The 24,473-nt window shown below is 35.3% G+C and overlaps 1 protein-coding gene across 1 annotated transcript in view; it reads left to right on the top strand.

The window, feature by feature from the left end:
• The window catches only part of LOC101398320 (multidrug resistance-associated protein 1-like), an 80,065-nt gene that overhangs the window by 3,543 nt on the left and 52,049 nt on the right, over positions 1-24,473 (top strand). Inside the window, exons 2-7 of the mRNA XM_087418197.1 lie at positions 1,965-2,026; positions 8,284-8,431; positions 9,177-9,319; positions 15,168-15,345; positions 21,435-21,689; positions 23,953-24,018. Coding sequence (XP_087274323.1) covers positions 1,965-2,026; positions 8,284-8,431; positions 9,177-9,319; positions 15,168-15,345; positions 21,435-21,689; positions 23,953-24,018 — 852 coding nt within the window. The remainder of the gene's footprint in view (positions 1-1,964; positions 2,027-8,283; positions 8,432-9,176; positions 9,320-15,167; positions 15,346-21,434; positions 21,690-23,952; positions 24,019-24,473) is intronic.

Here is a 24,473-nt window from a genome sequence, read left to right as displayed (position 1 = left end):
ATGGAGCTCTCTCAAAGTCACTCCTGTTGCATTCTCATGATCAAAAGAAAAAACAACACCAGCCCAGATTCAAGGGGTGGGAAATAGATTCTACTTTTTGGGGCCAGCCCCGTGGCTTAGCGGTTAAGTGCGCACGCTCCGCTGCTGGCGGCCCGGGTTCAGATCCTGGGCGCGCACCGACGCACCGCTTCTCCGGCCATGCTGAGGCCGCGTCCCACATACAGCAACTAGAAGGATGTGCAACTACGACATATAACTATCTACTGGGGCCTTGGGGGTAAAATAAATAAATAAAATCTTTAAAAAAAAAAAAGATTCTACTTTTTGATGGGAAAAGCTGCAAGGAACTTGTAGCCATTTGCAGTGTGCCACAGAAATATACATATTTAGGATGTGAATAAGATCCTTTCGTTGGTGACAAATTATCAGATTGGCAACTTCCTGTGAAACTTGAAAGTATGTAATAAAATACATCCTCCAAATTAATGAGAATTTTCAGAACATTTTTTCCCAAATAATTTGTGCAGTTATTTTTCCAAATAATATATCTGATAACAATAGTGATGCCAATACCATAGTTTACATGTTTGAGTGGTTGTTTTTAGCCAATGATGTGATAAAGGTTTTACATTCGTAATTGCATTTACTTCTTGCAATAATCATGTAAGGAAAAATACCATTTTGATAAATTATATATTTCTTCAATGATTTATAGTATATCGTTTCTTATAACTCGGAGAACAGATCTGGAGTCATGCTTTCTCCTCTCTACTCAGACATTTTGCTGCACAGGATGGAATTTTGTTTCATTCCTTCTAGGATCAGAATTTTAAAAATGTGGTAAACACTTTTTAAGTTTGAGTATGAAATCAAAACTGGGTTAGAGAGGATCAGTGCAAAAGTTGTTAAATGTGGGACAATTTCTAAGAATGAAATTTAACGTGATAATCAATTTTACTTTTTTGTGTGTGTGAGGAAGATCAGCCCTGAGCTAATATCCGTGCCAATCCTCCTCTTTTTGCTGAGGAAGACTGGCCCTGGGCTAACATCTGTGCCCATCTTCCTCCACTTTATGTGGGATGCCACCACAGCATGGCTTGACAAGCACTGCCTCAGTGTGCACCTGGGATCTGAACCCGGGCTGCCAGCAGCGGAGCGTGTGCACTTAACCGCTACGCCAGGGGGCCGGCCCCCAGTTTTACTTTTTAAAATACAAAGAGATTGATGCTGACTCTAAAAATGTAAAATGATTACTTTTGAGGCCTTACTTTTTGAAACTCCTCTTATTTTGGTTGAACTCACCAGGTCAATGGGAAGAATTGTATGGAAATGTTATAACTTCCCCAAATAATATGTAATTGTGATAAATATGTAATTGTGTATGTACTTATAGGTTTATACAAAAATATGTAATTAAACACTTATATGGAAGTAAGAAAACCAAGTATCTATTATAGTCTCTTATTCTTCTATTTTTCAAAAAATAGACAAACTATCTTTAACAATTAAAATATTTTAAATTTAGCTTTTACTTATATATATGTATAAGCTTAATTATATATGTATATATGTATGCATATATATGCTGTCATATAATTGTATTAATTTAATAAATAACCACTATGTGCTAATGAATTCAAGGAACTATACTATAAATTATATATATATATAAAGAGAGAGAGAGAGAGAGATGGATTTTAGAAATGATTTTCCTTTTCTACATGATTTCTTGCTATGTAAACAGTCATAATGTTGGGAGAAATCCTAAAATTTCACTAGTGTAACCACTATCTAAGCATATCTTAACTGTATTCCTTAAGGATTGTACCAACAGGGCTATAACTTAGTAGAATAATTAGTCTAAATAAATATTTCATGTTTACTTTTCCACTTGCTGACAAAGATATTTCAAATGTAAATTAAAGGCATTTTCTTCATACTACTTATTATGTTTTTCTTTTCAGAAATGCAGTCCAGAGAAAAGTGCCTCATTCTTCAGTAAGATGACATATTCTTGGTTTAGCAGGTAGGAATTTTACTAATTTGTTTGTAGCATACCACACTGAGGAAGATTCTAAGGGAAATGACACTTAAATGTTATCCCTTTAATCTAAGAATGAATATTTTTACAAAATGAAGTTGTAAAGATTTTTTCTCATATTATTTATTACAGAGGATTCACAAGTAATAACCTACTAAATAACTGCACAGATAAGACTGCTAATACTCCGTATGATATGGCTGTCCCTTTAAAGGATTTCTATCCCTGTTAGCACTAGGGAGGGACAGAGAGATAAACACTTTTTTCAGCATCAAGTATCTGCTATCTACTTTGTATATATTATTTCATTTCATTCTCCCCCAAATCCTATGAGATAGGCGTTATAGATGAGAAAATTGAGGCTCAGAGAGAGCGAGTAATTTGTCCATTGATACCCAAATAGGAACACACCAAGTTGGTGTTTTTTTTTTTTTTTTAAAGATTTTATTTATTTATTTTTCCCCCAAAGCCCCAGTACATAGTTGTCTGTCATAGCTGCACATCCTTCTAGTTGCTGTATGTGGGACACGGCCTCAGCATGGCTGGAGGAGTGGTGCCTCGGTGCGCACCCGGGATCCGAACCCGGGCCGCCGGCAGCGGAGAGCACGCACTTAACCGCTAAGCCACGGGGCCGGCCCTCAAGTTGGTGTTAAAAGTCAGTTTTTTTTGAGTCCATGTTTCATGCTTTTTTTTTTACTTTGTCATTCTACTCTTTACTAGGAATGCTCCCCTATATACTTATATACACTACTGTTAAAACACACACACAGACACACAATCATTTTTATAAGATATATAATGTTGTTTACCTCACAAAATCATTCATACATAATGTATGATGAAGGTTTTACCACAAGAATTAAATCATAATTAAATTAGAAGAGTTAATTTTTTCCTAATTTTATAAACTCAGAAACTTTCTTTAGAAATGTATTTCTTTTCCCCCATAACAGAAAGTTTCTGATAATATAAAACTAAATTTATTGTCTTAACTTTATGTCCCTTGTGCTATAATCAGTAGAAACAAAATTGCCCAATTTGATCTATGGATACATTCTCAAGAGTAGATGAATCCTTAAACAGAAAAAGCGTTTGATTGTGTACTAGATGCCTTGCATTATGCTAACTTTTAAAAATGCAGAGATAAATGAGCTGGTTCCTACCTTCCAGGAATTCATAGTAGAATTAGAAAGATTAAAAAGTACACTATCAATTACCCAAAAAGGCAAAAGGCAATATAAGGATGATAGACAAACAATTTTTAGGAGTGTCATCTAACCAAGTTTTCACAAGCAATTAATGCTTAACGCAACATTTAAAGACGTGTAAGAGTGAGTCAGGTGGCATTCTGAGTTGAGCAAATACCACATGCAAATCACAGAGGCCAGAGAGCACTGACCCTCCACATATTGCTGAGTGTTGGTGTGGCAAGAGATCAAGCCAGAGGGACAGATCTTTTTTAAAGAGTTCTCTAGGACATCCTGAAGGTAATGAGAAACCTCTGAAGAATTTTAAATAGAAAGTGAAATAATCACACTTGCACTTCAGAAAATCACCCTTGAAGTTGTATGGATATGGTATGTAGGAGATGGAAATGGAGACAGAGAGAGTGGTTAGGAGGTTCTTCGGGTGTTCTGGGAGAGTTGTGGTTATAGTCTGAACTATGGTAATGATAAAGATGATGAAGAGGAAGGAACATACTCAAGAGCTATGTAAGAGAGAGAGTTGATTGGATGAAGAAATTGAAGACCTGGGAAAAGTATAGAATAAATCTCAGTTTGTGGCTCAGATAGATAAACGTGAGGTTCAAGTGTGGTGAAAAATTGTTTGAGTTGCATTTGGGGAAGCTTCAATTTGAGATGCCTATGACTCATCCCCATGAAGAATATCTAGCAAGTGTTTAGATATGTAGATCTGGCTTAGGGTAAACCTTTGGATTATGGGTATGGACTTGGGAGTCATTGACTGTAGGTCAACAGTTGAAGCCATGAGTATGAATGAGATCAGCCAGAAAGAGAGTCTACTGATTCGCAATAGTTGGGAATTGGGAATCCTCAATATTTAAATATCAAGAAGAGGGAAGTCTACAGGGAAGCTAAGTCAAGGCATTCAGAAATGTAAGAGAAAAACCAAGGAAAGAGTGTGATTGAAAGCTAAGGAAACTGTCAAAAAAGGAGAAAAATAAGGTGGTCAATAGGGCCAAATACTGAAAACAGGTAAATTAAATAAGAACTGTGAATTCTCCATTGAATTTGGTAGCGTCAAGATCACTGGTGATTTTTATGAAAGAGTTTAAGTAAGTAGAAAACTGATATACTTGGTGAATCAATAATTGGACAGAAGAGGTTTAATTATGATAAGCATTCCAAGTTACACAAATCTAAGAATCACTTAAAAAGATAGCAAAAATTTTATACTAATATGCTACATTGTTACAAACTAGAAAAAAGAAAGGTTAAATAAAATTTATGTAAATATGGGCTATTTACAGTTAATGACTCTGATTTTTTAAATTCATGTATGTTTAGATAGGTTTTCCAGACCTGAATTCTGTTTCATCCATGAGCTGAGAGAAAGAGTGATGTCTACTCTGGCTTTAAAAATTTCAGAAAATTTCAAAAATTTGTCAGTTTTAAGTCACAGGATATCATAGAATTTAAATAATGCAAATAAAATTAATTTTAAGTAAATATTTTTAAAACTTTAATTATCAAACTATAAAAACTATATGCATTTACATTAAATATTACAAACACCATTTTAGAAGGCCTAAAGTAAGGAGCTGAAATTCAATTCATTAAGCAAGATAAGGCGTAGCAAATTTTAAAATATGGCAACTCATATCTTAAGTCAATCAAACAAACTAATAAGCTATGATTGTTAAAAATGACATTTATTTTCTGTTTAAATTCAACATCTCAGAGCTAGATAGGAAATGTTTTCATAACATGCTATTATCTGGAACTGTCATTGGCGTGAATCTACTTTGATTTCTTGTCTGGTGATTAAACAATTGCCGATGAAACATAGCTATTGTTTACACGAATGTCTCTGTGAAGACAGTGGTTAATTGTATGCTCAGATTTGTTTTTTCAGTTACAGAATAAAGTCAGAAATTATTTCCTAGGCCAAATTCAAGCTCCCATAATTATATGAATAATTCAATTAAAATGTGCTCAGATGATACAAATAATTAGGAAATTATATGTTTATAAGCCTTAACTCCTAAGGCAGTAGCTGTCTAGATTGTTTTGATGATCAAATAATTACAAAGCCTTTATTAGCAAATATAATCTGTCATCAGTGTGTAATAATCATGGTCATAGAATAATCCCCCTGACATACATGGAAAAATCTAGTTAAAGTTTTTATAGGTCACAGTTGAACCATTATTTTAACCAGGAATACACAATTCAACCAGTCCTACCTTTTCCTCACATATTAATAAAATTTGTACATTACCTGACTTTGTCCTATCCTACAATTTTGGGACAGATTGACTTCTTGCCTTTTCTCATAACACAATCACCCCTTTCCAGAAATGTTTAAAAAGGTGATTAATAGTATTGAAATTGATAATGCTACTGTATGTCCATACTCTCCAAGTATTCAAACATTTCATCTACAAAATTTCCATTTCGTCTCCTCTTTCTAGCCAACTGTCACTGTTTTGCTACTCTTAACATCAGTTGGATGAGATATTTACACACACTCATTAATGTTAAATATACTCAAAATTCTCCCTAAGATAAAATTGAAAACAGAGTGGAAATATTACACTTAAGGGCATTGTCTGCCTTTGGTTAAGTTAGCACTGGCTTCTGTCCCACTTAAAAATCTGTGACCAGTCTCTGGAGTTCCCGGTGTTTAACCACCTGTGAAAATGGGAAATTAATACTGCTCTGCTTGCCCTAGAGAGTTGTGAGGATCAAATTAATTTAAGTGAATGTTCTTTGAAAAGAAATATCAATCTGAAAAATACAAGATGCATGTATGAACGTTATTATTGCTTTAGGAATAAAGTCTGCCATTTATGGGACCTGGTGTGTGCTACATTTCACTGATTGGGAGGGTCAACTGTCGATCCTAGTTCCTTCCCAAAAAGCTGCCTCAACCTTTGATTTAACGAAGCACTTCTTCCCCTTTTCCTGGACTCTTATGTGTGAAAGTGAGACCAGCTCCCGTGATGAGAGTATTTAAATCTACCAGAAGAGAGCAAAAGAGGTGGAGGGAGCACACACCTGGGAAAAGGGAAGTCACAGTAGTTAAACAACCAAGCCATGCACATCACTATCAATTCAGCTTAAGTGTCGCTTTCAGATGCTGCATTATTTGGAGACTCAGCATGAAAGCTAGGGGTCACTTATCCCGGTGAACCAAAACCGCTGAGTTTTGCACAGTTTGAACTCAAAATGCTGAGGCGGTAAATGTTATTAAAAATGCTTTTGTGAAAATCAATGCAATCTTGTTTTGAAAATGAATATTTATTTTATGGAATGAAATGGAAGGACTTAATGTGACATGAAAGTAGTTTATTGCTTAATATGTTTGTAAAAGTGCACTACAGGAAAACGTCCAGCACATTAGAGCCAACAGAAACGTGATTACTGAAGGTCCTTTCTTATTACATTTAAGGCTTTTTGTTAAATATGAATTGTAATATGATACTATGTTGTATAATAAAAGTAAAATTGAATCCAGTGGAGACTCTGGTTACCACAGTGTTTAAATCCATTCCAGGGTCAATCAATTGAGATTATTCAGTAACAATGACAGTGAAAGCAGTCCCAATTTGGAGTAGGGTAATACTTTTTTATGGTCTCTTGGACTGATGTACTTTATAATGGAAAGAACTGAAGCTATAGAGTCAGAATATGGGTTTAATTTCTTACTGAACAAATCGTGTCACCAAGCTCATAAACTGAGCATATCTGAGCTACATTACTTAAGAGTGTGTTTGGCTTCAACTAACAGAATAGTTAAACAGCTTAAACAGGTAGGTGTTTATTTTGTAATGTTATTGTGAAGAAGCCTGGGAATACGCTGGTGAACTACTTCAGATATATTATAAAGGGCTAGGCTTGTTCTCTCTTTCCACTTCCCATGCTTATTAGTTGGCTTTCCACCCACGCTGGCAAAGATGGCCTCTCTATCTCAGAACGTTATGTCTTCAGTGCTGGCAGGAAAGAGGAAGGGGAAGGAAAAGGAAGGCAAAATGTTTTTTTCCTTTTGATGTTTTGTGCCTTCTTTTAAAAAAGAAAGTTCTCCTCAGCAGAATTTTGTTTAGATATCCTTAGCCATAACTGAGTTATATTATTAATGCCAAGCAAAAGATAATGAGATTACCAGGACTGGTTTAAACCAATCATAATTCATAACTCTGGTTGGAATAAGGACTTACTCTGAGTTCAAGAGATTTTCATCTGAATAAATACCAGATTCCTGTTAGTAGGAAGATGATGGAGCAGAAGGATGGCTGTAAGGTAAGTATAATTCATTGTCTGCCACAGTAACATTTATGGTATAACTAGACCATACATTTTAGTTTGCCTGGGACAGTCCCAGTGTAGACCTATTGTTCTTGCATAATTATTCACAATGTCCCCTGGGGCAAGCTCTTTGAATGGAGGAGAGTGGAAGTACTAAGAGGCTGGCAGTAACTCGCCATACTTAAGACATCAGCTTGGAAATGGAACTGTCACATCGGCTCATATTCTATTGGTCAAAGTAGGTCATATGGCCAAGACCAAAGTTTGTGGGGCAAAGACAGGTACACCACATCTAGTTGGACCATCTGTAAAGTTAAGTGGCAAAGGGTACATAAAGTCCCAGTGGAACAGGAGAAGTTGTACATACAAAGATTGGATCCATTTCTCCTCTGATACAATCCTAAAAAACAAATGTGGGTTTTGGAATGAATACCTTACTGTGAAAGTTAGCTGTCTAAATTTCAGTAAGAGAGGTAGGGTAAGTGGCTGCCTTCCATATGAGAAGAGTAAATGAAGTTAGTGTTTCACTAAGTAATTGGATATCTAAGTAGCCCTTCTAAAAGCTACAAGTGATTATTGTACATTATTGAATTCTAGGATAAAGTTGTATGATTTTTCAAAATACAATCGAGTCTTTGCATCCTGATCAATAAAATAATTTATAAATCAATGAATGAAATAAATGCGTGCAGAATTATTTTTAGTCTGATTATTGGTTTTACTGAATTGTTTGCTTTACTGCTTCATTTTTAGAATAATTATTTTAGGCTATAAGAAACCTTTGGAAAGAGAGGATCTTTTTGAACTAAATGAAAGTGATTCCTCCTACATTGTGTGTCCCATCTTTGAAAAACAATGGAGGAAGGAAGTTTTAAGGAATCAAGAGAGGCAAAAAGTAAAGGTAATTATTAAATCCTAAGTACTTAATTACTACCTAAAACTAGATAAACTTGTTCCAAATATGAGATATTATCATTATTAATATAGAAAGTCCCTAAAATATGTGAAATGACAAGTGATTTTCATAAGCACAATTGGTTGTTATTGCAGCTAATCTCTGTCATCAAATTATTCAGTATCCCTTCCCTTTAATATTCAGGAGCAAATGTATTGATATGTATGTATCTTTGTCTTCTTGCCAATATATTTTGCTCAACTATTGTGGCAAAGATGGTTTCTATATCTCAGAGCCTCATGTCTGTTGGTCAAAGTAAGTCATATGGTGGCCAAGGCCAAAGTTTGTGGGGCAGGGACAGGTAGGTGCTCCACATCCAGTATCATATACATACACATATATATCTTCTTTAGACGTCCCCAAAAGAAAATATATTTTGAAAATGAAAACTGTATTTGTATTGATTAATTATATTAGTGAAACAGTTTCAAAATTCACAAAAGTGATAAAATACAACTCTTTCTTTGCTCATTTATATTACATGGTATGAATAACACCAAGTGATCTGGAGATATACCATACCAATGATATGGGTCATATTTTCAAGTTTAACTGAATTTATTCCTTTCTTGTTACCTTATTACCTTCGGAGTATATAACTAATTTTATGGTTAGTTTATATATATTTCATTTTTACTTGTATTAGTTCTGTCCAATTTTCTCATTATTTTTATTTTCTTTCATTATGTAGGCATCCTTTCATAAAGAGGCACATACCAGGAAACCATCCGTGCTGTATGCATTGTGGAACACCTTTAAGTTTGTCCTGATTCAAGTTGCTTTATTCAAAGTGTTTGCTGATATTTTGTCCTTCACTAGCCCACTCATAATGAAGTAAGTAGTAGTCTTGTTTGTTTTTCCTCCCCACAGGTAAATAATAAGCAAGTGTTCCACTATAAAGTCATACTAAAAAAGAGCAGGGAAGATCCTTATTGCAAATTTTATTTAGGATATGGACATTCTATTAGGTTTGCCTGTGATACAAATGTGAATTATGATAATATAGTCAATATTTACTGAATCCAACCATGTATTAATCACTGTTCTAAAATCTTCATATTATGTTATTTAATCTTTACAACAATCCTATGAGACAGGAAATATGATTACATCCATTATTACAATGCAGAAACAGACAGAGAGGTTTAAGTAATTTGCCTAAGTCCACATAGCTAGAAAATGCCAGAATCATGAGTCAAATACAGAAATTCTAGCTTGAATATATGTTTAGAAAATGAAATGATACATACCTTCACTATTTTTCTGATGTGTGGCCTTTTGGGTGTTGAACTTTATCGGCCAGGGTAATAATATATAAATACAAATATAAATGTATGTGTATATATTTATGTGTATGTATATATATATAGTGAAAATATTTGAAGAATTTCTGTAATATTTCTTTAATACCCATATGCAAGGGTTTACAGGCAGACAATGAAATCAAGCCCTTGACTGTGTGCCACCTTTTTCAAGGAGAAATTGTCCTACCTCTAACTGTTATGTGAAGGAAATATCTGTTTTTTATTAACCTATGTTTATATTTTTATATTGAATACATTTTCAAGTTGTTGGAGTTTTTTAAAAACCATTTAATTTATGAAAATAGAATTAATCCTAAATTACCTGAACCCCAGATAGTATCCGGGCATATATTTATCCAGTATTTATTGAGGACCTACTACATACTGAACACTGTCCTAAGTAGACATGGGGATAGAGCAAAAATCAAAAAATCTCTGCTCTGATGACACTTAGAGGGGAGAGATAATAATAAATAAATGAATAAATACAAATGATATTAAAAGATAATCAGTGTTAAGGAAAAGAAGTATAGCAAGGTAAGGGGGTAGGGAATGCCAATCTGGGGACATGGAAGTTGCTGTCTTCTGTAAGGTGGTTAGGGAAGCCATTGGTGATAAGGCGACATTTGAGCAAAGTCCTGAAGGAAGTTAGGAAGGAAGCCAAGACCATATCTATAGCAAATAGGAAGAACAGGAAGGGCAAAGCCATGAGGCAGGAGCATGCTTGGTATCGTTGAGGGCCCACAGGAGGCAAGTGAGGCTGGAGCACAGAAGCTGAGAGGAAAAGTGATAAGATTAAGGTTAGAAAGGTCCAGGGGTGAAAAAGATCTTTAAGGGCCTTATGGAAGATGATGAGATATTGGCTTTTTTTCTGTATCAGAAGGGAAGCCTTTGGAAGATTTTGAGCAGGAATTGGTACGATCAGATTTAAGTTTTGTAGGGATCACTCTGGCTGCTATGTGGAAAAAAACGTAACGAGGCTTTAGAGTGGAAGAGGGATCACTAGTGGGAAGATGAAGATAATGCAGGCAAAGGCAATGGTGGCTTCAACTAGGTTGTAGCAATGAAGGTGATAAGAAGAGGTCAGATTCTGGCTCTATTTTAAAGGTAAGGTCAACATAATATACTGATAGACTGAATGTAGGTTGAGAGAGGAAGAGAGAAGTCAAGGATGTCTTCAGAGTTTTTTGTTTAAGTCACAAGGTAGATGAGGCACCACTTACTGAGATATAGAAGGCTCAGGAAAAAGTAGAGAATGGGGTTTGCTTCTGGACTTGATAAATTTGAAATATATATTAGCCATTGTGGAGAGAAGAATTAACATAGCAGACCTGACTACTGTCCTTTGGAAAACCTGCTTATAGGGGTGGACTTTGGCTGGCAACTGGAACTTGGATTTCAGGAGGGTTCCCACTACTCTGTTAAGAGTGGCTCAATATGTCCAAACTGTTTATACAATCACTACAGTTCATGTTGAATACTTGCTTTCCTTCTGGGAGTTTGGAATTTTGGCGTGTTTTAGGAAGAAGGTGTCCTGGACGCTGAGTCTCTAATGAGCTTGCGTGGTAGACAACATTTCACATATGTAACCGTAACTAGTTGCTGGGGGAATTAAGCATGTTCTGTGTGACTCTATTGGGAGATAGGACCTTTGGAAGTTTGTGGCTGTTTTCCCCTGGACTTCACCCCATGCACCTTTTCTCTTTGCTGATTTTATTTTGTATCCTAATCATAGCCATGAGTATGACTATATGCTGAGTCCTGAAAGTCCTTCTAATGAATCATTTAACTAGGAAGTGGTCCATGACAGCAATCTAGGTAAAAAGGTTGATGAACAATTGTCTGTATAAGTTTGGAGTTAGGAAAGACAGAGGCTGGAGTGATAAATTTGGGAACTGTTTGAAATTAGAGTGGATATGTCAAGCCATTGTTCTGGATGAGATCACGCTAGTGTGAGTGAAGAGAAGTAAAGAGGTCCACAGACAAAACCATCAGATAGTTCAATGTGCAAAGTTGGTGAAGACAGAGAAATCCATCAAAGGATAGTGAGAAGGAGTAGCTAGTGCAGAGAGAAGAGAACCAAGAGAGAATGGTGTCAGGGAATCCAAGGCAAGAAAGTGTTTCATTGCTGTCAGAAAACTGCTCATTTTCACCCCAAAGTCTCTTTTTGGCTCCCTTATGTATTGAAGTATAAGCTAAATGTCTCCTAGATTAAAACTCCCTACAGACAAGATAACAGACCTCTTTTTACCCTGCCTCTGCCCCTCACTTCTATATATCACAGTTATTTTTAAGGATATATCATAGGGTTATCTCATCTGTGGCCAGAAATCTGTCTATCAGAGATGCATTGACCAGTATCTTCCTCTCCTTCCCTATTCTGATCATCTATTGCTGCAGTATTAACCACGTCAAAACTTAGTGGCATAAAACAACAATGATTTTATTATGTTCACGATTTTGTGGATCAGGACTTCAGACAGGGATCATTTTTCTCTGCTCCACAATGATTAGGGCCTTAGCTGAGTAGCTTGAACAGCTGGAGAAAGCTATAGCAGCTCAAATGGAGACACATATCTGGGGCCTTGGTTCTGGCTGTTCACTGGGTTACCTTCATTCTTCTCCACGTGTGTTGGTGCTGGCATGTCCAACACAGCTTCTTAACTTACATGCTTGATGCTGGACTGAGATGGCTGGAAATGGCCAGATATCTGGCCACCTATCTGTCTCTCTCTCTCTCTCCACAGCCTCTCTGAATAGTTAGCTTGAGCACAGAGGTCTCAAGGTGGTTGAACTTAACGTGGCAGCTGGATTTCCCCGGAGTAAACATTCCAGGAAGCTCAGACAAGTCTTCTTATGAACTAGGCTTGGAAATCCCAGAATGTCACTTTGGCCGCATTATTTTGGTCAAGCAAATTCTTACATCATCCCAGATCCATGAGAGGGGAATTAGAGTCAACTTCTCAATGAAGGAATAGCAAGGGATTCCCAGCCATTCTTAGTCATGGTCTGATTCCCTTTTGCCAATGACTACTGCACCAGAATCTCACTATGTTATGGCAATTCACTGTCTCTATGTTCTACAAAATTTGCAGTCTATGCAGTACTAAAGAATTGCTAAGTCCTTGGCTGTGGGGTAGAGAATAGTCTCCCTAATTTTGTCACACACTTTTGTAACGCGTTAGCTTGATCATACCTGCAAAACAGTAATTTCAGTATTGCATCGAAATGAGTCAGTTGACTTGTCTTTCTCCCTGCCTAGACTATGAGCTCCTCCAGGTAAAGCATCCTGAGTTATTCAATTTTTGTATCCTTAGCTCCTAGCACAGAGCCTGGCACATAGAACAAATACATGTCCTGAATGGAATACTGAATAAATGGGCTTATCCAAAGTTATACTTTTCCAAGAGACCTTCATTCTAGAGTAGCTTAATAAACTTAAAATTTCCACATTGAGGAATAATTGAGTGATCAGAAAGAATTTTATGTGTTTGTGTGATGATGATTTGGGTCTGGTGGAACTAATTTTAAAAACTAATTTTGAGACATATATATTTTCTTTTGATAAGGAAAAGCTACTGGAGAAAACTATCTTTAAGAATAAGAATACATCTCATATTATCATGACTCATGTGTAATAATCAAGCATATGAAACAAATACTTTCATTAACTTACTGCTAGAAGAGATATGTTTCTTACTAATTGTGGTGCTTACTCTTTTTTCCCCCTTTATATGGATTTTATTCTAATGTATTTCAAATAAAAAAATGTGCTCATATCTGATATCATGAATATAGAGTTATGGTCTTTCCCATGCCTTAATCATAGGTTATTTTTAGTATTTCCTGATTAATGTGTGTAGAACGCCTATGGTCCCTGGTGATAGTCATTTCATTGTTTGATTTTAGGAGAAGGAAAGTCTAATCCACAGATATATCCACAATAAGAAGAGTAGTGCTCCTCTTTCAGGAAATTTAATTCTGAGATCAAGAAGGCGTTTAGCGAGTTGCTTTTGTAAATATAATTTGGATTCCCAATGGATGGCATCTCAGGGTTCAACTAAGAAATACAGAACCTCTTTTTATTATTATGTCTATGTGGGGAGTGGGGTAATTTAATAGTGTCATTGAGACGCTGTTCCAAATAATTTTTAGTAACTAGATGTTTTAATAGTAATTTTGGAGACACTGGTATATATTTTATACTAAAATACCATTTTAGTAAAGTTAATCTTTTGAAGTACTTGATCTGTAAAGCAATTTGGGCAACACAAATTGCCTTTAATTGTTCTCCCATTGGCTGTCCAAGCTGCCAATAAAATGGATCAAAGCTTAGGCATTTATTTTTTATTTTCCACTTTAAAAATGTAAACTCACATAAAGAGTTTTTAAATTCAGTATTCTTAGAAAAAACTTTAGGTATGGTCTTACCTAATTACATATGGTTTCCTTCTGGCTCTGATAACCTGTAAGTTCACTCAAAATTGCTATTGACAGTGACAAAGCACACTTTTGCATCTCCAGAGTTCAGAGTAAAAAAGGTACATTTCTAAAACATCTAATACCTTTTACCTACAAAATAACAGGAGCTATTGAAATAAACCAAGAACTGAGCCTGCAAAATAAATGACATTAATTGTCATTTTGTTTTCAGATGTTTTCACCATTATGCAGAGTATATGTAGTCTTTTCAAATTATTATTATTTTTTGTCACATAAATGCAGTTTTAAAAAGGATGAGACCACCTATATGATGTTATTAACAATGGACATCAGGTATTCTGAGTTTTAATCAGCCCTTACAGTTGAGGGACGATAAGCAACCAAGATAGCTATGATTAGAACCATCCCATTGTCTAGCTGTACTTAAGAGGAAATAAAGAAAGGTAAAGGGGAGGGAAATTGGATATGGTTAAAAATAATAATAAGAGGTGAGATATAATTTGGGCCTTTAAAAAAACCATGTCTGTGCTGTTCTAAGAGATCTCCTACTTAAGTTCTAATTGTCACATTTCTCTATATTTGACAAAATGCATGATTTTGAAAAAAAAGAAGTTTTAAATATCTCTGTTTCTCAATTTTTATGATGAAGTTAGGCCAGAACAGTTAATTATTTGATGAGATTACCATATGAAAACTAGAAAACAATCTCGCACCCACGATCTTGTGAAAATGATTGTTGATTCTATTTACTTTATTATGCAGTGTTTGAGTGAAAATAAAGGGGGAAGGAGGCCAAATTGAGCAAGTAGAGAAAAAGAACAAATAAGAATGTGTGCGTGTGTGTGTGTAGCATTTGACAACACTTGATTCTCACAAGCATTTAACTACTTTGAATGTTTAACATTTCTTCCTCTTAATTTTTATACCACATTCAGGCAACTGATCATTTTCTGTGAACACCGCCCAGATTTTGGCTGGAGTGGCTATGGTTATGCGTTGGTGCTTTTTGTTGTAGTCTTTTTGCAAACCCTGATCCTTCAGCAATATCAACGTTTTAACATGCTCACTTCAGCAAAAATTAAGACAGCAGTAATTGGACTCATCTACAAAAAGGTAAAAAATTTAAGGAATTCCCAATTTCTAAATAGACTCTTCCCTTATATGCTTTAAAATAAGGGGACTAGGAAAATAGGAGAGCATATTAAAAAGTTCTTAGGGTGCTCTTTGAATATACATTTGTTTTGCTTTAAAAGAACTTTGACTCATCAATATTGGTTGCATTAATTTCTGTATGGGGCCCTCTCCCTATAGTCCCTCCAAGTTCTAGTCAACCCTAATCCAGGAAATTAAATGATGTTCTTTCTCTACTGTTACATCACTTGACTCCTCCTCAGAAAGTGAATGGAATTGAATGTGTTCATAGTTGTCTATATTTATGTACCAATAAAATTTCTTCTTTCACAACCATTTTCATTCTACATACTACCTTTTTCTTCTTCCTCTGCTCGCTCTATTTTATTTTTTCATGCAACAAGCCATCCTTCTCTATACAGTCATTATCTGCTTCTCTTTCATTCTAAGTCCCATACCACTCCCGACTTGGCTGATCCTTATGCCTGGCATAACCCTGAAGTTTAATTTGTCCTTTCCTGAAAATACAATTTTAAATACCATCTCCTTACCATCCAGAGCCTTTTATTTACATCATAATTATAGACAATTAAAGAGTTTCCTCCCTCCTGTAATTATCACCAAATTATTCAATCAACAGGTGTATTTTGCTTACTCTGTACTCCTCTATAAATTGTGGGCTCTTCAAGAGATGGAGTAGAAACTTTTTTACCTGTTGTATCATTATCATCTAAGAGAGTGGTTTTTATACATTTTTATAAAAGTTGGATGACTGAGTAAATGAATAAATGAGCCATCACCTTTGAGAAATGGAGGGGAATTATTAGCATACATAATAAATGTGTGGAACTAAATGCAGATCTTATAAGAGATCAGATGAGCAGGAAATCTACAATGATTGCATGCAGTTAAGGGAGGTTTCACATAGAAAGGAAGCCTTGAAGTGGTCTTTGGGAGAGATTTAGAATTTGTAAAAGTGAAAGGAAGTATTATAATTTGGGCCAAGCTGGGTGTGAAACATTAGAGGCCATTTGGCCATGTTGGGCCAGCATAGGGGCATTGAGAGGTTTTAGAGATCCTGGAATGACCCAGGACCAATTGAGCCAGGGAATGGTAGCTGAATTTGCAACAGAGCTAGCTCTGTAGAGCACAGCCCAAATACAGGGTCAGAGAGGCTGCCCCAGTCATAATTCTAGAGGCTGTAAATTCTGAGATATCCCAATAGGGAGGGAAGATCAAAGAGTTTAGGAATCAGTTTAAATGCTAACACTTGTTTTTGATATACAGTTCATATGGAACAGGATTTCATTCAGTGATTAGAGCATTGGAATTTGGGTATAGGATTGGGGTGGATTTACAAGCATAAAAGAGTGGACTGCAGTAGAAATTAGAGCAAGCTGTCAGAAACAAAAGGGGAAATCAAGTGTCATAGCTCAGTCCATGGCAAGAGCAAAGAGACTCTGGAGATGATGTAAGAGGGAACGGGGAGTACAAGGGTGAGACCATATGGTTCCTTAGAGACTTTAAGAACAAAAGGCACGGATCAAAGGAGAACAGCAATCAAGCCGGGTCTGTGGATCCTGCCGTAGGGATTACGATTTAATTCCAAGTCCATCAGATAAGCAGCAGAAGACATTACAACCTGAGTTGTCAGGATGCACCGGGCTAGCACGTGCAGCTGGCAATTAGATAAGGCACGTCTTTCTTCTGAGTCTCTTATGCTACATCCGCCTTCCAGTGGAAGTTTCTCTCCGCAGGACTAATTGGGGTTGTTAAAGTTCCCTTCTCCTTTATGGGTTTTAGAATTCAGATTTCTATCATATTTAGATACCTTCAACATCCTAAATGGCTCTCATAGTGGCACCAGATGACTCATAGTAATCTGACATTGGCCCTACTTCATCAGGGCCTTGTTATTAGAGTGAGGTAAAGCTGATCTCAGACTCTTTTCTTGGTGAGGAGGGAAGGTGTTAGGACTTCCTTGTTCTCTGTTCATCCACATGACTGCTGCTAGTTTGGAATAAAGTTCAGGGAGTATCATTTTTAAGGTTTGTGGGAAAAACACTGGTCTCCTTCCACTTGATCGCTTTAGGAGTCTGTGGGTTTTAAAACGTGGGTTTTGTTATCCCTTAGCTCACAGGTGCAGGCTCCGTGAGAATTCTTGAGGACTAAGAAACAAAATATGCTTCAAAAGCAGCACCAGTTAGTTCTGGGCTTAATGTGGGCGGTCTAGGGGCATTCTGCCATCAAACACTGTCCAACAGAATCTTTTGGGATTTTAAAGACGAGTGAAGGGGATCAAAAGGTACTAATTTCCAGTTATAAAATAAATGTCATGGGGATGTAATGTACAGCATGGTGACTCTAGTTAGTAATACTGTATTGCATATTTGAAAGTTGCTGCATGGTAAATCTTAAAATTTCTCATCACAAGAAAAAAATTTGTAACTATGTATAGTGATGGATGTTAAGTAGACGTTGTAATGATCATTTCACAGTGTATACAAGTATCAAATCACTATTGTACACCTAAAACTAATATAATGTTATATGCCAATTATACCACAATTAAAAAAAGAGAGAAAGAAAGAAAAAGAAAAAACAGGAGAGATTCTGCTCATGGGATGCTGACAGGGAGAACAGGTTTGAGTTAGAGACCAAAGTCCTGTTTTCCATTGAAGGAATAAAATGAGGATATACGGTATCTGAAAAAAATGGTAAAGAAGTAATAACGAAACATTTAAACATAAGTTTAAATAAGTGCATAGAAGAGACTTTCATATAGATAAACTATACTTTTCCACTACTATTGTCATTTTTTTCCCCTATTTTGCTTTCCCCCGGCTTACCATCTACACTCGAAGTGTATATGGTTTCATTTTTTTTTTTTTTTTTTTGGAGGGGGTTGCATTGTTTTCTAAAATTTGGATAACATTGTAAACGTCTTCTTTTCCAAAATTTCATTTTGTTTTTCTTATTCAAAAATTGGATGTCTCACTGGTATAACTCTAATCATGCTTTTTAATGGCTACATAATATTCTATCTTGTGTCTATAACCATAATTTATTCAACTGCTATGAGCAATGCTGCAAAAAAAATCCTTGTGTATACCTATGTTTTTTCACAGAAGCAGAATTGCTGGGCTTAAAGATAGATGGACATAATTTCAATTTTAATGGAGATTCCAAATATTTTTCAAAAAGTCTAGGAGTAATTTGTATTTCCAATGGATACATATCAAAGTACTCTTTCCACACATCCTTTGTAACCATTGCAACATGATCTTCTGATAGTAGGTTGACAGAGATAGCTGCCAACCAGCCCCCCCCGCAGCACCACCACCTCTTACCCTCACCATTTTGGGATAACCTGTCTTATTTTGATTTTTCCCTGTTTGGGTGCTTGTAAGGATTTCTTTTTAAGGATAATTCTAAGGATATAGAATTTAAAAATTTCATCAGGATAAGAGGAGTTGCTGTTTTCTGATTAATTTGGCTAATGCTTTCTGACTGCTTTTGGTTTGAAATCTTTCACTAGAAGAGATTGTCTTCTATTTTTTTCTTTATTCTCATTCTTGTAAAATAATAGTGTGTGTGTGGATACATATATATGTATGTTACAACCTGTTTGAAGCACTACTGTATGCATAGATATAGATATACATTCAATTGTAGATATAGATGTAGATCTAGATATAATGCTCATATTATAATATAAGGAAACTTAGAGTAATTGACTAACTTGCCCATAATCAAAAAGTTATTAAATGAAGGAGTTAGACTGGGAACCCAGGCATTCTGCTCTAGAGTCTGAGTTCTTCATTATTCTAAATATGTAAAGAAATACAAATGTAAATATATATATGTATGTTTCATATGTGTGTGTGATTTCCTGAACCTCTTCTCCATGCCTTAAATCTTTTTTTCATCATTTCATTTTTAAAAATATGTTATCTCTAATTTCTGGGAAAAGTTTTTGAAAATATCTACTAGTTTAAAAATTCCCCTTTATTGTAGTATTCATTTGGACTTTTGGTGCCTCCGTTGCATTTTTTAAAAATTTGTTGTGTTTTCAATTTCAAAATTTTTTTCTATTCTTATTATTCATTTTTGATGGAAATCATGTCCTATCACTGTAAAGATTACAAAGAGATATTCAAATATTTTCTCATGTTTCTTGTGATATCTTTTTCCAATAGAAGGAAATTTATTTGATTCCTTGAATAATTTATTTACTTTGAATGACTCAATCTTTTAGTATTTTCATAAACAGTAAATACTATTTATCTTTTCCTTCTAGAAGTGTAGGAGAAATAGTTTATATTTGTTTATAATTATAAGTTCGAGGTGGATTCTATTAGAGATCAATGGACCTCTCTTAAAAAATGTTACAGACTTAATGAAATGAGAATTACAGTTCTCGGATTTCCGTGGTTTGACTTGGCCACGTTAGGCAGTCAGTAACTTATTAGGGGGAGATTAAAAAGCTACATTTGGAAGAGATGTGTCTAGAAGCTTAACTATTGCAATGACTAGTATCTTCTCCTGTTTTTTCTCTTGTGCACTAGTATTCATTCTGTTTTATCATCGGCACAACTGTCCCCCTTTCCAGTCAGTAGCAGAAATGTTTCCAATTTACTGTGCAGAAATGTCAACGAGGATTGAACACTGCAGTAGCCACAGAGCTTAGGGGGAGTCTGGCACCTCGTGAACCTCCCAGGGCTGTGTAGTCCCTCCGGTAGGCCCTGTGGCCTCCCCCTTCCACTAAGGCCCCCCTGTTTTAAGCTAGGGAATGTTAGGAGAGTTCCACTGAAGGCCTATTATTTTCCAGATGATCTTTTCCTTTGGCTGTGTGTTATTCAGCTATTGAATAAACAGATTTTGGATGCCTCCTGTATCCCATTTACTCCTGTAAGCCCCAGCTCTCAATCCTATCTCGCTTTACGTCAATGTAGTGGAAATTCCTTGAAATTTTTGGCATACGAATGAACTTCCTGGTTTCCAGCACAAATACCAACTTTCCACTACTTTTACATTTATTTATGCATTTCTCTGGGAATTTTAAATGGATGGGGAATGAAATAAATGAATTTCTAACATCAACCTCACTAAGAAGTTACCAATAATTGAGGTTGGGGATATTGAATTCAATATACAAATATTAAATAATGTGCACAGACAGAAAGTGAGAATTGTGCCTTAGAAGAAAAGATGTATTTCCGTCTGCTCCATGAAGCCTTTCCAATATTCTTATCTCTCTAAATTCCCATGGCCCTCCTTACCCTTTTTTTTTTTTTTTTTTTGCTGAGGAAGATTAGCCCTGAGCTAGCATCTGTTGCCAATCTCCCTCGACTTCGTATGTGGGTCGCTGCCGCAGCATGGCTGATGAGTGGTGTAGGTCCATGCCCGGGATCCAAACCCATGAACCTGGGCTGCCCAAGCAGAACACACCAAACTTAAGCACTATGCTTCAGGGCCAGCCCCCTTCTTAGCTATTTTTATACTAGATTTTATACTTACAATCATCCTGTTTGTGGGGTGTGTGTATGTGGAGAGGGCTGGACTTCACAAATAGATTATAATCTCCTAGAATTGGGACAGTGTCGTTTTTAAATTTTCCACAGTTTCAAGCATAATACTATTCATGAGCATTCATTACATATTCATTGATTCATTTGTGTACTTTGTATGGATAAAATTTAGATGGTTTAGCATTATAGGGATGCCAACGAATAGAGGGGAGCCTCAGTGCTAGGGATCTAGAATAGATTTCTTTTGCAATTTTACAATCATCAAGTTATAAAATTGATGAACATATTTGCTTGGGAACCCAAATATTACTCTCTACCAATACACAGTGAATTTTAAAACTATGTACTTTGATCAGTAATTGTATTTTCCTCATCCAAAAACATAGAAAAGTATGTCTCAGTATTTTATGATCCAAATACATAATCTTGTGTATTTTCCTAAATATGTTAAAAATTGATATTAAAAGCTACCATTGTTTGACTGTAAAGATGCGTCATGCTCTACAGAACTCTTCAAATATTTTGCTCCTCTTTTTCCAGGCCCTACTTTTATCTAATGTTTCTCGAAAAAAGTTTTCCACTGGGGAAATTATCAACTTGATGTCAGCGGATGCCCAGCAGCTCATGGACTTGACAGCAAACCTCAACCTCCTCTGGTCGGCCCCTTTTCAAATCCTGATGGCCATATCACTGCTTTGGCAAGAGCTGGGTCCAGCAGTGTTGGCAGGGGTGGCAGTCCTTGTGTTTGTTATACCAATAAATGCTTTAGTTGCAACGAGAGTAAAAAGGCTGAAGGTAAGAAAATGATTGCCTCATGTTACATGTGTCAAACGGAAGCCAAATTTTCTGACTTGAGTTGACAATAACCATCTAGCTAATTCTCTGTATATGGAAAATAGAGGTTATATATGGAAATAATCCAGATTTATCATTCATTTATTCAACCAACATTGATTGGGCATCACAGGAACTATAGCAGGGAGGAGAACCAACAAGTTCCAGCTCTCATTGGACTGTTGAGGGAGACAGGCAACAAGCAATTAAGTAAATAGGTATATAACATAATGCCTGGTGTTAGTTTGTGTATGCAGAAAAATTAATTAGGATAAGGTAATAGAGTAACAAAGGGTGCCATTTCACATACAGGGGCAGGAAAGTCCTTCAGAAGCATATGATATATCAGCAGGGTAAGGGAGCAATCCATGTGGACATCTGAGAAGAAGATATTATCAAACAGAGGGAACAGTGTGCACACAGCCTAGAGATAGGGGTGTACTTGGGTTGCTGAAGAATGGTGAGGAGGCTAGTGGGCTAAAGTGAGCAAGGAGTGACTGCGTGCAGCAAGTGGACAGTCAATGCTAAACTGAATTAATTTTACTACTCTTCCTTTACATTTAGTCAGTCATTCATCTTACTATCAATGTATTTTTTGACGTCTGCCATGCGCCAGACAGTGTGCACTATGCTGTACTGTAGGAGTGGAGAAACAGGACGTAGTTCACCGTGCTGAAGGAAATCACACTGTAAGGGGTGAGATAGATGGTTTCATAGATTAAAGTAACGTACACAGATGCAGGTGTATTGATTGTGACACATTTTATTATTTTAAATGGGTCAAAGATTAACAATATCTATGTACTAAAGATTAACAATATCTATGTACTGTGGATATGGAAATGTGTCAATCATGTATTGGGGGAAAAATAAATTAAAGAAACGTATGTATATCTATATATATATCTACATGCATACGTGTATATTATGCATATATGCATAGATAGATCATTAATCCAATTTTAAAATGTGAATATACCTATGCACATGGGTATGATAGAGATAAATAAATGAAGATATATAGATATAAATATATTTGCATAAGCATAGAAATATTCTAGAGGTAAAGCATCAGTCTTTTAAGAATAGTTACCTATAAGGGAGAATTAGATAGAAGGAGGGGAGATTTTTCACTCGTTACGTTAATACATTTAAATAATGAGAATTTAGACCTTCTTTTATAGTTTTCTGAATTTTTCAAATAGTTACCAAAAGCATGACTAGTCTTTAAAGATGAGAACTAGAAAATAGCACATAATTATGAATTACTAAACACACTAGTATTTAGAATAACAGGTTTGTTTATAATTATAATGAATATTTTTTAACTAGTTTTTAAAAAGATATTCTGGGTTTTAAATAATTTAAAGTCAAATTTTTAGGAATGGAAATATATTTTGAGGACCTTAATCGAGAGCCCTAAAACCTTCCAAGGTACTGCAACATTATGTAAGAATATACTAAACAGAAATATACCTTTAATCACACAAATAATATTGTGGATATTAACTTGTAAATGTGTACTTTGTTAGATATACAAGTACTTATTATTATATATAACATAATTGTGGTGTTATTATTGGAGGAAACCCTTGAGAAGCAATACCCAAACAATAAGTATAAAATGATATAAATATTAAATATTTAAATAAATATACAATAATTACATAATATTTGCAAAAAAAGAGCCAGTATTTGAAAATATACATTTCAATCAGTCTAATTTCCAAAGTACTAGTAACACTCAAGATAGTGTACTTATAATATAGAGACATTTATTTTTATTCCTGTGATACTTTTGTTATTTTATGTATATGAATATATACAAGTATATAATATAAGTATATAAGTATAAATATATATAATTGATAGAGTTTGGGGAATTTTATCCCATTTTAATAGAATAGGGATGTTATTATTTTATTGTTCAATTTTAAATAAATTGTGTCTAAATAAATATTATATTTTCTACTATTTTGGAAAGTATACACCCTGCCTTTATTCTACTGCTGGCTACTTTTAAGTTTTAAAATATCTATTTGTAACTATTTTCTAACATTATCAACAGAATGATGATTGTATGAATATTGTAAGATGGTTTTCTTCAACTAAATATTATATAAAATAAAGGGAATAGACTGTATTTTTAAGTAGCTGAGGCTGTGTAAGTTAAAGTATTAGCAGTTTTTCTCAAATATGTTTTCATTTTCTTTCCATTAAATAGAAAAGCCAAACGAAGAACAAAGATAAACAGATAAAACTACTCAATGAGATCTTACATGGAATTAAGGTAATATAAAAGGGGTATGCTTTTTTTTTTTTTTTTTTTTTAAAGATTTTATTTATTTTATTTTTCCCAAAGCCCCAGTGGATAGTTGTGTGTCGTAGCTGCACATCCTTCTAGTTGTTGTATGTGGGACTCGGCCTCAGGATGAACGGAGAAGTGGTGCCTCGATGCGCACCCGGGATCCGAACCCGGGCCACCAGCATCGCAGCGCGCGCACTTAACCACCAAGCCACAGGGCCGGCCCAAAAGGGGTATGCTTTTAATTTAACTATGTAGAGTATAGCAACAAGTTAGTCAATAAATGAATTTTTTACCATTCTCAATATCAGAGTAATGACATATGTATAATCGCTGGGAGAGTATTTCAGATTTCAGATGTATAGGAATTCTTATTGTTAAAATAACATTTAAATAAAACCAAATAAAATTGAGGTGTTTTCTTTTTGTTTCTCACCCAA

This window comes from Ceratotherium simum, chromosome 27 (assembly GCF_057802395.1).
Source record: "Ceratotherium simum simum isolate JZ-2026a chromosome 27, ASM5780239v1, whole genome shotgun sequence".
NCBI classification, from domain to species: domain Eukaryota; kingdom Metazoa; phylum Chordata; class Mammalia; order Perissodactyla; family Rhinocerotidae; genus Ceratotherium; species Ceratotherium simum.
This window is presented reverse-complemented; position numbering and strand designations above follow the sequence as displayed.